At 33.7% G+C, this 17,413-nt stretch overlaps 1 protein-coding gene and 1 non-coding gene across 12 annotated transcripts in view; one reads left to right on the top strand and one right to left on the bottom strand.

The window, feature by feature from the left end:
- Positions 1-17,413, bottom strand: part of RAD54B (RAD54 homolog B) — a 180,009-nt gene that overhangs the window by 160,735 nt on the left and 1,861 nt on the right. For 7 of the 11 annotated variants that reach the window (XM_025043338.1, XM_025043337.1, XM_006906817.3 and 4 more), the window contains 2 exons: positions 12,903-13,063; positions 4,232-4,400 (listed from right to left, as the gene is read on the bottom strand). In XM_025043338.1, the coding sequence (XP_024899106.1) occupies positions 4,232-4,400; positions 12,903-13,063 (330 nt within the window). The remainder of the gene's footprint in view (positions 1-4,231; positions 4,401-12,902; positions 13,064-17,413) is intronic. The other 4 variants (XM_025043343.1, XM_015585488.2, XM_025043339.1 and 1 more) reach the window with 1 other exon arrangement.
- LOC112475519 lies at positions 7,060-7,178 on the top strand. Its single transcript, XR_003044743.1, has one exon. It is a non-coding gene; the product is annotated as a 5S ribosomal RNA (ribosomal RNA).

Raw genomic sequence — 17,413 nt, forward strand, 5'->3', positions numbered from 1 at the left:
TACAGTACCAATGAGCATACCTAGGACCCAGATCCTGGTTTTTAAATATCATTCCCCATTAAAAGGGAATCAAAGCCCTTGGCTTATTTTAAGAACTGGGATAAGGAAGATCTTATTGTACCAGAAAGTGCAAACGTGCTCAAAGATTAATGGGGATTGTCAAAAGAACACAGAAGTCCTTGTAAAGGGGACTTCCATTGGTCAAACTTGAGGCGATCTGCACACCGCAATAAATGACAATAATAGATTATAATCCATTAAATAACAGAAACTTATGAACCTGTGACAATTAACAAATAATGGAGAGGAGGAAAGCTCTTGTTTACAGCAGAATGCCAACTAATAAATATAGATGAAATTAGAAAATCACCACTTGGCAACAATAGTCACTAGAATCACATTTAGGCAAGAATCAATGAAAGCTAAAACTACTGGGTGAAAGTTTGATTAAAAATAAGATATTTATATAGTTTCAAAGTATCTCCCCATAAATATTTAATAAGTACAAAGGCAAAAATAATAATTTTATAGTGAATAAACCCAGCAGACACGAATTTTATGCAAGTAATCACTTATTATCACTAATAAAAGGCTATATTGACTTCATGTGCCTCCTAATGATATACTAAAAATTATTTCTGTGATATTCCTGCCAAAAATGTATAGCCTGAATCTACTCATAAGGAAACAACAGACAAACCCAAACTGTGGAATATTCTATGAATGACTGACCTGTACTCTTTAAGAATATTAAAATTCTGTACAAAAGACAAGAAAAGACTAAGAAATTGTTCCAGATTAAAGGAGACTAAAGACTAAAGGGACATGACAGCTAAATACAACCCGTAATTATGGACTAGCAAGAAAATATGTTCATGTATTCATTTTTTAAATCTATTTTTGCCATAAAGAACATCATTGAGAAAAACGGTAAAAGTTGAACAGGATCTGTGATCAGATGATAGCACTGTATCAGAGTTAATTTCCTGACCTTGATGGTTCTACTTTTGTACTTTATTATATAGAAGACTGCCCTGGTTTAGGAAATACATACAGCAGAATTTAGAATGATGGGGTATCTTGTCAGCAACTTATTCTCAACTGGTTCTTTAAAAATTACACACACAGATATAGAAAAATTTGTCAAAGTTCTTTGTACAATTCTTAAATTTTCTTGTAAATTTGAAACAATCTCAAAATATAACATTAAAACGTCTTTAAAAAGCACAAAAAAATAACATTTTTTAACAATTAATTGGTCAAATTTCAAAAGTATAAGTACAGGCATACCTTGGAGATATCGCTTGGAGATTTGGCTCCAGAACACTACTTAATAAAATGAGTGTCACAATAAAATGAGTCACATAAATTTTTTGGTTTCCCGCTGCATATAAAAGTTATGTTTACACTATACTGTAGTCTATAAAGTGTGTAATAGCACTATGTTTAAAAAAATAATGTACATACCTTAATTTTAAAATACTTTATTGCTAAAAAATGTTAGCCATCATCTGGACCTTCATACCTGCCCAGTTAGGAATTTCTGATCAGATCATCCATACAATAGAGTATTACGTTACTCTTAAATACAAAGAGGTAGTTCTAAGCCTACTAACAAAAAGATTTCAAAAACACATCATTAAGTAAAAATGCAATGTATAGAACTGTGCAGCTGGTGAATGCTCATTTGTATGGAGAAAATATATACATATAAATGTTTTCAAATGTATAGAATATCTCAAAGATACCCTAAAAACTTGTAACCAGTTACCTGTGAGAAAGGAAGTTAGATGCCAGATCAGGGAAGGGGGACTTTTTACTGTACTCTTCATGACTTCCGAATTTTTTGCCATGCACATTCATTACCTATGTTTTTAAAAAGGTCATAAGGCACTATATATTGTATAATTCTATTCATATGAAATATCCAGAACAGGCAAAATCATAGAAACAAAATGCCACTTAGTGGTTACCAGGCCTAGGAAGAGAGTGAGGAATGGGGACTGCTTAGTTGGTCTAGGGTTTCCTTTTAGTGTGATGAAATGTTCTGGAACTAGGCAGTGGTAATGGTTACCCAACACTATAAACATGCTAAATGCCACTGAACTGTACACTTTAAAATGGTTAAATGGTGATTTTTATGTTATGAATATTTTATCACAATAAAAAAATCAAACATTTATAAATTAAATATAAAACAAATAAAATTCAAAAATCACATTAATATGATAGTGATATTTTACTGAAATTAAACTGCTAATCACTGTATAAATATGGTACCAACAGATCTGGTACAGGTTCTTTGTTTTGTGTTCAACAAGCCTGTTCTCTAATAGGGCATATGATGGCTCAATTCTTTGGCCAACCCTATTTGAATATACAAAACTTCATTTGGTAGGAGTATACCACTTACACATTCTGTCTACCCCTGTTCTTATTTGCAGACATGAAACCTTGTAATAATACTCAATTATAAGGTGACATCCAAAAGATCCAGCATATGCTTACATACTTTTACTCATATCATTTAAACGAAAATACAAATGAGATAAAATGTTAACAACTATTGAATTAAGGATAATAAATTATTCTCTTCTCTAGATGTAGGAAATTTTCAAAATAAAAAGGTGATGGGGGAAATGAGAATATATTTTAACTGGAACATATAGGCTAGACCTCACTTTAAGGTGGATTAGATCTAGGGTTGAAAGGATAGATATATAGGTCTTTCATCTCCATACTTTTCTATATACAACATCCCTCTCCAGCAAGCACCAGAGAAAGCGGCACGCATCTTACAATGCTCTTTTCCCCAGTTAACTTCTCTCTCTGAATGAAAGGCAGGAGGGTATCAGGAGGTTAGCACAGGTTTCCCAGTCCAGGGAATGTACTAAATCAGAGAAGGATTAAGAGATTAAGGATTGAGTAAATTTACTCCCTCTTCAATTTATCTTAACTCTTAAGTCTCTTCTCATATTTAGCAGGAAAGGGAATAAAAAACTACAGTAGAACATAATGCCATAAATCAGTAAGATGGAACATATTATACTGTAGAGTCTAAATATCTTTCTCTGAAGGGATTACCTACTGTGATAGAAAAAATTAAGCATACATGGATCATTATCTGCCACAGGCTTGACAGTAGAGAAGAAAGCCTGGAAAAACAGGATATTCACCTAACAAAGATTGAAGGAAGAAAAGAAGGAGGGAGGTAAGGTGGAAAGAAATAAGGAGAGCAAATCAGAGAAACAGGGCAGCAGCTAAACTATTATGCCCAGAGCTGTATCTAGGGATCTCCCTGAATTGGTATAAGCTCCAAAAGTCCTTCCCAACTTTGTCTCCACACCAGTTACCGCTTTTTTGAAAAGGTATAAAGAACATGATGGCACTAAAGATCCTGGCTAGTTGGGAAAAAAGAAATGCTCTCTCCTCAGCAAGAAATGAACCCAATGATAAGTAAAATTAACTAATCATCACAAAGCTCAAGAACTTTGTTCAAAAGGGTTAAGCGCTTAAGGTACTTTGTTGATTTGCACCTGTATCTTAAGGATGGCAGTTACTCTTCTATACACCAGCAGATGGGGCTCTCTCTCTGAATGTATTTATTAAATCAAAAATAAATGAAATGTAATTTGGAAAAATGTGGTCTTAATGTTGCCTTTCACAAGGCCAAATAAACATCTGTGAACAATCCTAATTATTTTTTAATTACCTGAAAAATACTCATCTATTACAGATACAAAAAGAACCATAATCATTTTAATTCAATTCAACAAAGGAAGGAGGGAACGTTTATTAAATGCTTCATTTTTCTGCAATTACATACCTTTATAATTCAAATCTAACTGATGTGAAGTTACTCCTTTGACTATAATGAATTAACAATTTACTCATTTCAGTTCACCTGTCCAATTTTAGTACTATTAACATTTTTTTTAAATTTTTTTTCAAATCTTTAAACACATTTTGATACTTGAAGAAAAGGCCATATTTAACCAATAAGTTTTCAATGAACAGTCTTAGACATATGCCTATTATAAAGTTTAAGATCTGAATTACAAAGCTATTAATCCAATCATTAAAGATATAATATGACAATAAAAAATATATAAATTGCCAACAATCTAGTGGTAATATATCAATAACTTTCAAATATAACATATTCATTCTTATAAATAATCAATTTAAGTAATACTGTAATAAAACTGGTCAATAGAAAGTACAGTCGTACCTGTATGATGTAGCTCTAATGTTGCCATTGCAGGTGCTTCAAAACAGTATTTTTCCTTGTAATTATCACCGTGATTAATTTCTCTACCACTTTCTTCAGCAGGCAGAAGATTTAAACTGCATATTCTGGGATTAGTTTGTGACTGGAGTAAAGTATCATTTGCAGCAACCTAAAAGAATAAAGTATGTATTTTATGCAAAAATTCAATCTAATTTTCCATATTTTTACATAACAGACTCCTAATGAAAAATATGAGCTACCAGTTTCTATAAATCTAAAGAGAACAGATATTTTTAAATAAATTTAAAATCCAATTTTTATTGTTTTTAAGTAGTTTTAATTGCCATAAAAGCTGAAAGACATAACAGAATGAAAATCGTGCTTAGAGTGTATTATAAACATATCAAAAGAGCTTTGAAAAAAGTCATAACATGCCATTCTCTTAGTCAATTTTTTTCTTGCTAAATTTCTCAATATTAAAATGAACACTTAAAAATTGTTAATTTTTTATAGTAATGTCACTGTGTTGTTTTTTTTTAAAGAGTCCTTACGTTTTAGAGACAAATACTAAAATATTTACAAATGAAAAGATATTACTGGGATTTGCATCAAAATAATGAGTGGGAAGGAGGTGGGGAACAAATTAGAGAGGTAAAAATGAAAGATTGGTCATGAATTGACAGCTGTTGAAGCTAGGTAATACATATATGGGGATTCTTTATATGCTATATTCTCTATTTTTGTATATGTATCAGTTTGCTGTTGCTGCTGTAACAAATTACCACAAACTTAATGACTTAAAACAATACAAATTTATTGTTTTATAATTCTGTAAATTAGAACTCTGACTTGGGTCTCACTGGGATAAAAATCAAGTTATCAGGGGGGCTATATACCTTTCTGAAGGCTCTAAAGGAGAATACATTTTCTCGTCTTTTCATACTTTTAAAAGCCATCCACATTCTTTGGCTTGTGTCCCCTTTCCTTTACTCATTTCAAAGTCAGCTATGTTGTATCTCTCTGACCCTGCTTCCATAATCACATCTCTTTCTCTAACCCTCTCTTTTGTCTCCCTCTTCTACTTTTAAGGATGTTTATGATTGTATTGGGCCCACCCAGACAATCCAGGATAACCTCCCCATCTCAAGGTCCTTAAAATTAATCACTTAAAGTTCTTTTTGGCATTTGAGGTAACATATTCACAGGCTCCAAGGATTAGGACATAAGACATTTTTAGAGGGCCTTTTTTCCTGCCGATCACAGTATATTTAATTTTTTTAAAAAATAATTCGCAACAGACTCAGCTGTCATACCTCTATATTTATTAAAATAAGTTTTAGAGACATTAAAAAAACCTATCTGATAAGATTTTAAAGTCATAATAATAAACTAATGAAGGTCATAAATTTTATTTTTTGCCATTTTATATACTTTCAAAGTTATAGAAAGGTTCCAAAAATAATATAAGTCCCATATATCCTTTACCTAGATTCACCATTTGACTACGTTTTGTTACATTTACTTTCCCTCTCTCTCTGCCTCCCTCCATCCATGTGTGTGTGTGTGTGTACACATTTAACATTAATCTGGAGGCACTGTGCTCCTTTCCCTCTAAATACTTCAGTGTGTTTCCAAAGAGTAAAGACACCCTCTTCCATATGCACAGTAAAATTATCAAAATCAAGAATTTAACACTGGTATAATACTATTGTCCAATGTTCAAATGTGGTCACTTATCACTATAATGTTTTTTATAATGTTTTCCCTGAGTCAGGATCCAATCCCAGGTCACACATTACATTGAGTCATCATGTTTCCTTAGTCTCCTTTAATCTAGAATAGCTCCTCAACCTTTATTTGTCTTTTGTGACTTTGATGCTTCTGAAGAGTACAGGCCAATTATTTTGTAGAATGTTCCTTGATTTGGATTATCTGATATTTCCTATGATTAGTTTCAGGTTATGCATTTTGAACAGGAATATCACAGTTCATCACTTCAGGAAGCACATAATGTGGATGGAGGAATTCATTTGATTAAGGTGGTGTTTGCCAAGTCAAAGTTAGTATTTTCCCTTTGTAATTTTTTAACGTATGTTGTTAGGAGATGCTTGTATGTTGTTAGGAGATGTCTATTCAAATATCCTATTTTCTGATTTAACATTCACCCACTAATTTTAGCACCCATTGAACACCATCATTGCTTCTTCTTTGATTTAGCATTCCTTTCTAAGAAGAGCTTACTCATCTCTTTTATTTGCTTAGTATAGATTTAGACTTCTATATTATTCAATGGGTTATTAGCCATTAGTGTATTTATTTTGCTGCTCAATTTGTTCCAGATTTTGTATTTATCAAACCAATCAAGTAGAAAAACCCTGAAGTCACCAAAACAACACTTTTAGTACGAATTAATTTAATCTAATTAATTAAAATTATTTTGTTCTTAAAATGTTTTAAGAACAAAAACTTAATAGAATAGACAAAGTAAGGGGAAAGCAGAGTTGACTGCTAAGCCTAATACTCTTAGGTTTCTCATGTTGTCTTGCTTAAAATAGCTGTATAATTTCAAAAATGGCAATTTCATTAGTTTTAAAAAATAAAATAACTACTTAGTTTCCTGATATAAAGAAAAGAATAAACCAATGTTTTAAGTCTGAAATTAGTCTTTAGAACTACATTAGAAAATAAACCTTAAGACAAGGGTGTCAAGTTGACTCAGTGGAGGAAAGAAAAGTCTTTTCAACAAATGGTTCTGGAACAACTAGACATCCACATGGACTCCTACTTCACACCATACATGAAAACTAACTCAAAATGGGTCATAGGGTGTCTACGGCCATGCCGCCCTGAACAAGCCCGATCCCGTCTGATCTTGGAAGATAAGCAGGGTGAGGCCTGGTTAGTACTTGGATGGGAGACCTCCTAGGAAGACCAGGTGCTGTAGGCATTAAAAAAAAAAAAATGGGTCATATAGTGAAATATAAGAACTAAAACTATATAACTTAGAAAAAAATACAGGAGTAAATCTCCATGACCTTCTTATGTATAACACCAAAATCACAAGTTCCAACACCAAAAAATTAAATAAATTGGACTACATCAAAATTAAAAATTCAAAACCCCAAATGAGATACTACTTCACCTACTGCATGGCTATAATCAAAAAAGATAATAATACTTCCCCCACTGTATGGCTATAATCAAAAAGATAATAATAAGTTGGTAAGAATGTGGAGGACTGAAACCCTCATACACTGATAGTGGGAATAAAAATGGTGAAACCACTTTGGAAAAGTGTCTGGCAGTTTATCAAAAGGTTAAATACAGTTATATGATCCAGCAATTCTGCTCCTAGGAGTGCACTCAAGAGAAATGAAACCATGTCCACAAAAAAATCTGTACACAAATGTTCATAAGCATTATTCATAATACCTCATAAATTAAAAAGTGGAAATACAAACAACTGATGAATGGATAAATAAAATATGGTATATTGATACAATGCTATATTATTCAGTGTGGTAGACAGAATAATGCCTCCCAACAATGTCCATATCCTAGTCCCCAGAAACTATGAATATGTTACCTTATATGGCATTAGGGACTTTGCAAATGTAATAAAGGTTAAGGACCTTGAGATAGAGAGACTGTCCTGGATTATCCAGGTAGGCCCAGTCTAATCAAAGGAGTTCCAGTTTCAGAGAACCAGAGGTAATAACCTGAAGACTCAAACTGCGATTGTGGTTTTAAAAATAGAAGAAAGGTCATGAGCTAAGGAATGCAGGTGGCCTTTAGAACTTAGAAAAAGCAAAAGAAACATTATTTTCTAAAAGCACCAGAAATGAATGCAACTCTCAATTTTAGCCCAGTGAAATCTGTACTGGACTTCTGACCAACAGAACTATAATAGACTTGTGCTATTTTAAGCCACTAAATTTGTGGTAATCTGTTATAGCGGCAAGAGAAAACTAATAAATTCAACAATAAAAAGAATCAATTATTGATATACACTACAACATGATGAACCTTGAAAACACTACACTAACTGAAAAAAAACAGTCACAAGAGATCATATGCTGTGTGATTCCAATTATATGGAATGTCCCTAAAAGGCAAATCTATAGAAACAGAAAGTAGATTAGCGGTGCCAGGAGCTGGGAGATTTGGAGGAAAATGGGGAATAACTGCTGCTGTGTATAAAGTTTCTATTGGGAGTGATGAAAATGGTCGAAAATTCATTTCGGTGATCATTGCAGAACTCTGAATATACTAAAGACCACCGAATTTCAGTAGGTAGATTGTATGGTATGTAAATTGTGTTTAAACAAAGCTGCTTTAGAAAAAACTTATTTAAAATGTAAAAATGTTTTCTCCTCATATTATGGCCAAAATTCTAAAGAAATGTAGGGTAAAACATATGCAGACCAAAAAAAGCAAAGTTAAAAATTAGATGTTTTCATCTACTATAGGCCATGCTATCCTGAACAAGCCCGATCCCGTCTGATCTCGGAAGCTAAGCAGGGTCGGGCCTGGTTAGCACTTGGAAGCCAAGTGCTGTAGGCGTAAAAAATAAAAATAAAAATAAAAATAAGAGATTGTAAGTTGACAAGGTCCTTGCAATCTGTGAGGTCAACTAAGGGTTGCCTCGCCTTAAAAAAAAAATTAGATTTTTTCAGCAACAAAAAAACAAATAACTATTAAAAATCTGAAAGGACTTGAACAGATAGTTCTCCAAAGAAGATATACAGATGGCCAATGAGCACATGAAAAAATGTTCAGTATCACTAGTCATTAGGAAAACACAAATCAAAACCACAGTGAAATCTCACTTGATAGCAACTAGAACCACTGTATTGTTATACCTCAAATAATTTTATATCAAAAACAACAAGGGTCAGAAAAAATGATGTAGATGATAGAGGCCCCGTTCATCCCTCTGGCAACCAAATTAAAGTTGTGACAAACATGGAGCAAACAGCAAGGAAAATCGCCTGAGATCTAAATGAACAAGCCATACAACTAGAGAGAGAACTAAGAATTACCTTGCAATAACAGAAGGTAGGACAAGGCGAGAATGCAAGGCTGCCTGGTCTCAAGCACCTGAGTGGGACAGAGGCCATAGCAGCAGGAAATGGCAGCTGCAGACGCCTCTTAAAGGGGCCATGTCAGCAAGTGGACTTTCACGGTGTCAGACCTGCCCACTCTAAGCACAAGCACTGGTTTGGCTGTGCAGGGGGCACCAGGGACTTATAGGAAGACAGAGCTATCAAAGTGAGGGCCGAGGGGAGACTCGCTCTGTACAGAAGTGGTGGCAGTATCTATTGTTCCTCTGTTGAGCCATCTCCCCTCCCAATACGTGGACTCAGTACCACCATAGCTAAGACATCATCAAACTGGTAACAGAAGTCACTCTGCCCAGAGGATTCCCTAAAACCTCGCCTCCCCCAACTCTCGGCCCTACCCAAGCCACATCCAGGTGGGTCCTCACTTAGTCAAGTGCCCCTTGCTGAGCAGCGCCTAGACTCACAATGGAGGCAGCTGACCTCGGTTTTGGTGTGGCCTTTTGAGGAAACTATAAGCACGGCATCTGTGGATTGCTTGCTGAATCTTAACAGGTGGCCCCGAAGAGGTACACACTGGGGCTAAACTTGGCCTGCAGCTGAACCCCTCTCAGGACTGTGCTGCTGGACACCTACCATACAAAGCCCCACTAATAAGACTGGGAGACTTAGGAGCTTTGCTTACTACATAGAAAGAGACACAGAAAAGCAGCTAAAATGAGAAGACAAAGAAGCAGAAACCATATGAGAGAACAGAACAGAGATCCATGAATAATGGAGTCAATCTAACAGATGCAGGGTTCAAAACAGTGGTTATAAAGATGCTCAATGGACTTAGGGGAAGTGTAGATGAACTCAGTGAGAACTTTAACTAAGAGATAAAAAACATAAAAATGGAAATGGAATTTATAAAAGGGAACCAGTCAAAAATGAAGAACACATTATCTGAAATGAGAAGTATATTAAATGGAATAAACAGAGTGAATAAAGAGGATCAAATGACCTATACAGAGGATGGGAAAGCCAAGGACACTCAATCAGAATGGCAAGAAAAAAGAAGCCAAGACTATAATAATAATTTAAGGAGCCTATAGGACACTATTAAATGTAAAAATAAACATGTCATAGAGGTACTGGAAAAAAAACAAGATGTTGAAGAGCCATTTGAAAAAATAATGATAGAAAACTTCCCTAACCTGGTGAAGGAAATAGACATGCAACCCCAGGAAGCTCAGAGAGTCCCAAAAACCAGGAACCCAAAGAGGCCCACACTAAGACACTTCATAATTAAAACGCCAAAGGTTAAATACAAAGAGAGAATCTTAAAAGCAGCAAGAGAAAAACAGATAGTTACCTACAAGGGAGCACCCATAAGACTGGCAGATGATTTCTTAAAAGAAACTATGCAGAATAGAAGGGCTTGGCACAAAATATTCGATGTGATGAAAACCCAGGATCTACAACCAAGAATACTCTATCCAGCAAAGCTATCATTTAGAGTTGAAGGACAGATAAAGAGCTTCCCAAACAAAAATAAGCTAAAGGAATCATCAACACCAATACAGTATTATAAGAAATGTTGGAGAGACTTAAGAAAAAACATGTATCAAAAATATGAATAAAGAATGGTAATAACTACATTCCTATCAACAAGTCCCTCAAATGGAAAAGAATTATGTGTTCCAACCAAAAGACAGAGTGACTGAATTGATAAGAAAACAAGACCCCTACATATGCTATCTACAAGAGACTCACTTCAGATTAAAAGACACACATAGACTAAAAGGAAGGGGATAGAAAAAGATATTGCTTTGATGGACCTAGAGGGTATTGCACTGAATGAAATGGGTCAGATAAAGAAAGTCAAATATCGCATGATTTCATGTGCATGTGGAATCTAAAGAACAAAAACAGCAGCAGCAACAAAAGCGGAAATAAACTCATGAGGGATACTAGATGGAAGAAGAGAAGTTGGGGAGGACAAAAAAGAGGCAAAGGGATTAAGAGGTACAAATGGATAGTTGCAGAATAGACATGGAAATGTAGAGTGTAGCATGGGGAAGACGGTTAATAATGTAATAAGTATGTAAGGAGGAAATGGGGCAATAGATTTAGTGGGGTGATCACTGCGAGTTATGTGGATCTCTAATCACTATGCTATACAACTGAAGCTGGTATATTATTGTATGCCAACTATAATTGAAAAAACTCATTGTATTGTACAATGTAAATACAAGCAACTAATTGTCTTATATTTCAATGAAGACGAGAAAAAATTAAAAAACAGAAAATAACAAGTGTTGCTGAGATTGTGGAGAAACTGGAATCCTCATACATTGCTGGTGGAAACATAAAATGGTGCAGCAGCTATGGAAAACAATTTGGTAGTTTCTCAAAAAGTAAACAGAGCATTACCATATGACCGAGCAATTCCACTCCTAGGTACATAGCTAAGAGAACTGAAAACAAGGACCCAAACAGAAACTTCTATACCAATGTTCATAGCATTATTCACAATAGGCAGATAGTGGAAACAACCCATGTTCCAAGTTACATAAATAAATGAAGGGATAAACAAAATATGGTATATACACACAATGGAATATTATTTAACCACACAAAGTAACTAAGTTCTGATACATATTATGACATGGATGAACCTTGAAAACATTATGTTAAATGAAATAAGCCAGACACAAAAGGGCAAATATTTTATAATTCCACTTATATGAGGTACCTAGTCAAATTCATGGAGACAAAGCAGAATAGTGATTACCAAAGGATGGGGAGAGAGGAGAATGGGGAGTTATTACTTAATAGTTTTAGAATTTAGAATTTAGAACAGTTAATAGAATTTCTGTCTGGGGTAATGAAAAAGTTTAAAAAAAAGATAGTGGTGACTGGTGCACAACAGTGTGAATGTAATTAATACCACTTACTTGCACATTTAAAAATAGTAAAATAGCAAATTTTGTTATATATATATATTTTACCACAATAAAAAAAAGAGAAAAAAATTAGTAGACTTGAATCTCCATAATATGCATGAACCTGAGAACTGTAGAGTAGAAGTGCAGATTGCCATTTTATATACTTTCTATGTACCTTTATACTTTCTACATACCTAAGACCGAAACAATCCTTTCTCTTAGTACTAAATATATATTAAGATTGCTTCAAGCATTTACATTTTATAAGTAAAATGAAAGGAAATGTCCAGGATATTGATATAAATCACTATTTATATGTTTCTCTTTAAATTGTCTTATCTAAAGTTTTCACTTATGTATATGGTACCTTTAAAAGGAACCCTAATCAGAGTAACTTTTTTTTACAAGAATCTTCACCCCTTCCCTCACAGCGGTATTTTTTACTGTTGCTGAAAGTTTGTTTTATGGACCCAAAAGTTTATTTTTGCCATTTTATGGCATGTTATTCCTTTAAAAAGAAAACGTACTCATTATAGCTAAGGTTTTGGGAAGACTCAGAAAAGCTAAAAATTCCTATAGGCGGTTACATATTGTTAATTCTAAATGGTATTTTTTTAAAGGGTGTTTTTTAAATAAATACATGCTTCTCTATATTATATATCTTTTACTTATTTTTTTCACCTCAAATAACTTTATATCTGGATTCAACTTTGTAATCTCTTCATTCGGACTTGGATTACTTCTTGCTGGTGGTATAAATTTTGTTTTTTTCAAGTGTTTCCCCTGCAACTGACTTGGTGCTGCTGATCGCCTCATATTCAGTAGCAGTAACCTGAAAAATACTGAAAACAAAAATCATCCATAAGTCTGATTAGAATCACCTCCAAATACAAAAATAGATCATCATTACAATCATGATATCTTTAAAAATATAAGAGAATAAGCTTGTAAAAGCTTTAAAATTTCTAATAGCTAGTAAGATTGTATTTTCCATAACATAGAGCTTTTGAAAAGAAATTAAGATATACATTGAATGGTGCAAACTTGAGCATATGTCAATTTTGATAATACTATAGATTAGATATGATAATATACCTTTAATAGAATTCAAACAGTAGTTTCGAAATCAAAGGAAACATAATTATCCCCATACATACAGCAAGTAGACTGCTTTTTTCTATTCCACTAATCCATAAACTGCATGAGGGTAGCAATCATGCTTGTTTTCTTCACCATTCTATAAGCAGCATCAATCACTATGCCAGATACATAACAATTACTAATAAATATTTTTGAATGAATGAATGAAATCCTGGCAATTCAAAAGACAAATTTACAATTCATTTTATTTTTACTATCCTATTTCCTTTCAATACAGTGGAATTTTTTAAATATATAAATCAAGAGACTAGAACCAGGTTTCCTAACCTTTGCTCTATATTATTTCCACCAGGACTGGACAGGGGAAGAACGATGGAAGAATATCACATATTCTTGCTTCTGCAACAGATCGTAGCAAGCACTCCAATTCAAAGCTATTTCACAAAACACTACACAAGATAAGCCACCACCAAGGATGTACATGGCTACCGAAATTATTTGTTTAACCCAGAAATTCCACTTCTAGAAATTTACCCTAAGGAATTATCAAAGATATACTCAAAACATTATGTATAAAGATAATCATGCTAGCATTACGTATAGTGAGGAGGAAAAATTTTAATGTCCACAGTACGGTACTAGATAAATAAATTGTTACACCTATACAGTAGAATATCTCTCTTCACATGCCACTAAAACTGTGAGTTAGTACTGCAGTTTCCCAAGCAAGCCATGTTCCCTTTTCCTCTAGGCCTTTGAACAAACTTTCCCCTATACAGTGTTGGGAATGCCTTTTCCCATTTTTCTTTGCCCGATTAATTCCAACTTATCTTTTAGGACTCTCAACCAAGAGCCCTCTTCATCTCCTTCCAAAGACTTAAAGGCCCTTCCTACATGTGCACTATACAAGCACTTTTTGGTGTAATGAAATCTATTATTTCACCTAAGCTGTAAACTCCCAGATCAAGCATGAAGTCTTATATTACATTCATCACTCTATTGCCAGTACCAAACACAAACAAGACATTCAGTATTTGTTATATGAATAATTCTACAGCCATTAATGTGGGGGAAAATCACATTTTAAAAGAATGTTTAATGACATGCGGGATGTTTTTGATATATCAAATAAAAAATGGCTACGAAATGTGATTATAGTAAGGTTGAAGGATACAAAGTTAATATACAAAAGTCAATCACTTTCCTACATACCAGCAATGAACAAGTGGAATTTGATATTAAAAACATACCATTTACATTAGCACCCAAAAAATGAAATACTGAGGTATAAATCTAACAAACTATGTACAATATCTATATGAGGAAAACTACAAAACTATGCTGAGTGAGGTCAAAGAAGAACTAAATAAATGGAGAGATATATTCTATGTTCATGGATAGCAAGAATCAAAATTGTCAGGATGTCAATTCTCAATTTAATCTACAGATTCAATGCAATCCCAGCCAAAATCCCAGCAAGTTATTTTGTAGATATCAACAAACTGATTCTAAAGTTTATGTGAAGAGGCAAATCATCCGAATGGCCAACACAGTATGGAAAAAAAACGGAGGACTGACTTCAAGACTTAGTATAAAGCTACAATAATCAAGACAGTGTGGTATTGGTGAAATAAGAGACAAATAGATCAACAGAACAAAACAGAGAACCAAGAAACAGACCCTTATAAGTAGTCAACAGATTTTTGGCAAACAAGCAAAGGCAATACAATGTAACAAACATAGTCTTTTCAACAAATGGTACTGAAACAACTGCACATCCCCATGCAAAAAAAAATGAATCTAGGCATAGACTCAAATTGTTAACTCAAAATGGATCACAGACCTGAATGTAAAACACAAAACTATAAAAGTCTTAGAAGGTAACATAGGAGAAAACCTAGATGACCTTGGGTACAGTGATGACTTTTTAGGTATAGCACCAAAAGCACAATCTGTAAAAGAAATAATTGATAAGCTAGACATCATTAAAATTAAAAACTTATACTCTGCAAAAAGGCAATGTCTAGAAAATGGGAGGACAAGCCACAGACTGGGAGAAAATCTTTGAAAAAGATTTATCTGATAAAGAACTGCTATCCAAAATGTATAAAGAACTCTTAAATTTCAACAATAGAAAAACCACCCAATTAAAAAGTGGGCCAAAGACCTTGACATGTCAAGAAGATATACAGATGACAAATAAGCATTTGAAAAGATGCCCCACATCATATGTCATCAAGAAAAAGCAAATTAAAACAACAATGAGACAGCACTACACACCTATTAGGCCAAAATCTGAAACACTAACTACACCGAATGCTGGTGAGGATGTGGAACAACAGGAATTCTCATTCGGTGCTGGTGGTAATTTAAATAAAGAGCACAACCACTGCGGAAGACAGTTTGGCACTTTCTTACAAAACTAACCATACTCTTACCATACGATAACTCCTTTCAACAGAGTTGAAAACCTATGTCCACACAAAAATCTGCACACAATTTTTATAGCAGCTTTATTCATAATTGCCAAAACTTGGAAGCAACCAAGATGTTTTTTAGTAGGTAAATGAATAAACTGTGATACATCTAGACAGTGGAAAATTATTCAGCACTAAAAAGAAATGAGCTTCCCAAGCAATGAAAGACATAGAGGAACATTAAATGCCTATTACTAAGTAAAAGAAGCCAATCTGAAAATGGCACATACTGTATGTACAACTAACTACATGACATCCTAGAAAAGGCAGCAGTAAAAAGGTCAGTGATTTGCCAGGGGTTAGGGAGGATAAATAGAGCACAGAGGATTTTTTAGGGCAGTGAAAATAATGTGATACCATAGATAGATACATGTCATTATATATTTGTCTAAGCCCAAAGAATGTACAACTCCAAGAGTGTACCCTTGTAAACCATGGACTTTGATTATGTGTGTCAACATAGATTCATCAGTTTTAACAAATGTAACATTCTGGTGAGGGATGTTGATAATGAGGGAGGACATACACCTGAGAGGACAGGGGACACATAGAAATCTCTACCTTCCCCTCGATTTTGCTGTGAACCTAAGACTGCCCTAAAAAAAGAAGTTTCAACTTAAAAAAATGGCTACAAAACATTTTGGTATCAATTCAATTTTATAAAAGAAAAAAAGACAAAAAAAAATAGTATATGTGTATGTACTTTTTAAAAGACTAAAAAGCAAAAGGTAATGTAGAACTTTTGGGGGTGATAAGAATAACCTGTATCAGATTTTAGTGTGGTTACGAATTTGTCAAAATTCATCAAAGTATACACGACGAACTGTTCACTGTAAATTATACTTCTATAATGATTTTTAAAAGACTAGAAAAACACATGCCACAATACTAACACATTATTTCTGGATGTTAAAATTACCAGTAATTTTTATTTTCTTCTGAGTTCTTTTCTGTATATTTTGAATTTTTTACAATGAAAATGTTACCTCTGTAATAAGGAAAGTGTCTTTAACTAGACTTTTTAATTACTATATATCATAAGCTTTCAGATGCTATTGTAAGATGCACTATTATTTTATGTACTTAAGAAAAAAAAGGTGAAGCCAAGTAACCTGTAACATGCTATCACCGATATTTAGACATTTCTCAATTTCAGCAATGTTAAAATGATGAAATACATGTGTATTTGATAAATAATAAGCCTTTATACAGCTTGAGGGAATCACCAGTGGAGGACATTCTCTACTGTTTGTTATTCAAGCCCAAAATAGATCTTTATTAGTATAATCTTAGAGCAAATTAATGGTTTTAATTAAATTAAAAAATGGTTTGTGACTGTTTACTTTAGAAGTAGTATTTACCAATGCCAGTGGTCAATACAGATTCTGTACAAACAAGTCATGCCAAAATAACTTCGTTAACCTCATTTCCTTTTTATAACAGGTCAGCAGAATATTACATGTCTCTAGATACATAATCGACACGAATTTGAAACTGGCACAAGTTAACTGCAGTAAAATGATTTAAAAACACAATATTAGGCCCTGTACTTAGACTCAGTTACTTAATAGTCAAATAGAACAACGGGAAGTTCAGATGAAAAACCCATGCTTT

This window comes from Pteropus alecto, unplaced genomic scaffold (genome assembly GCF_000325575.1).
Source record: "Pteropus alecto unplaced genomic scaffold, ASM32557v1 scaffold51, whole genome shotgun sequence".
NCBI classification, from domain to species: domain Eukaryota; kingdom Metazoa; phylum Chordata; class Mammalia; order Chiroptera; family Pteropodidae; genus Pteropus; species Pteropus alecto.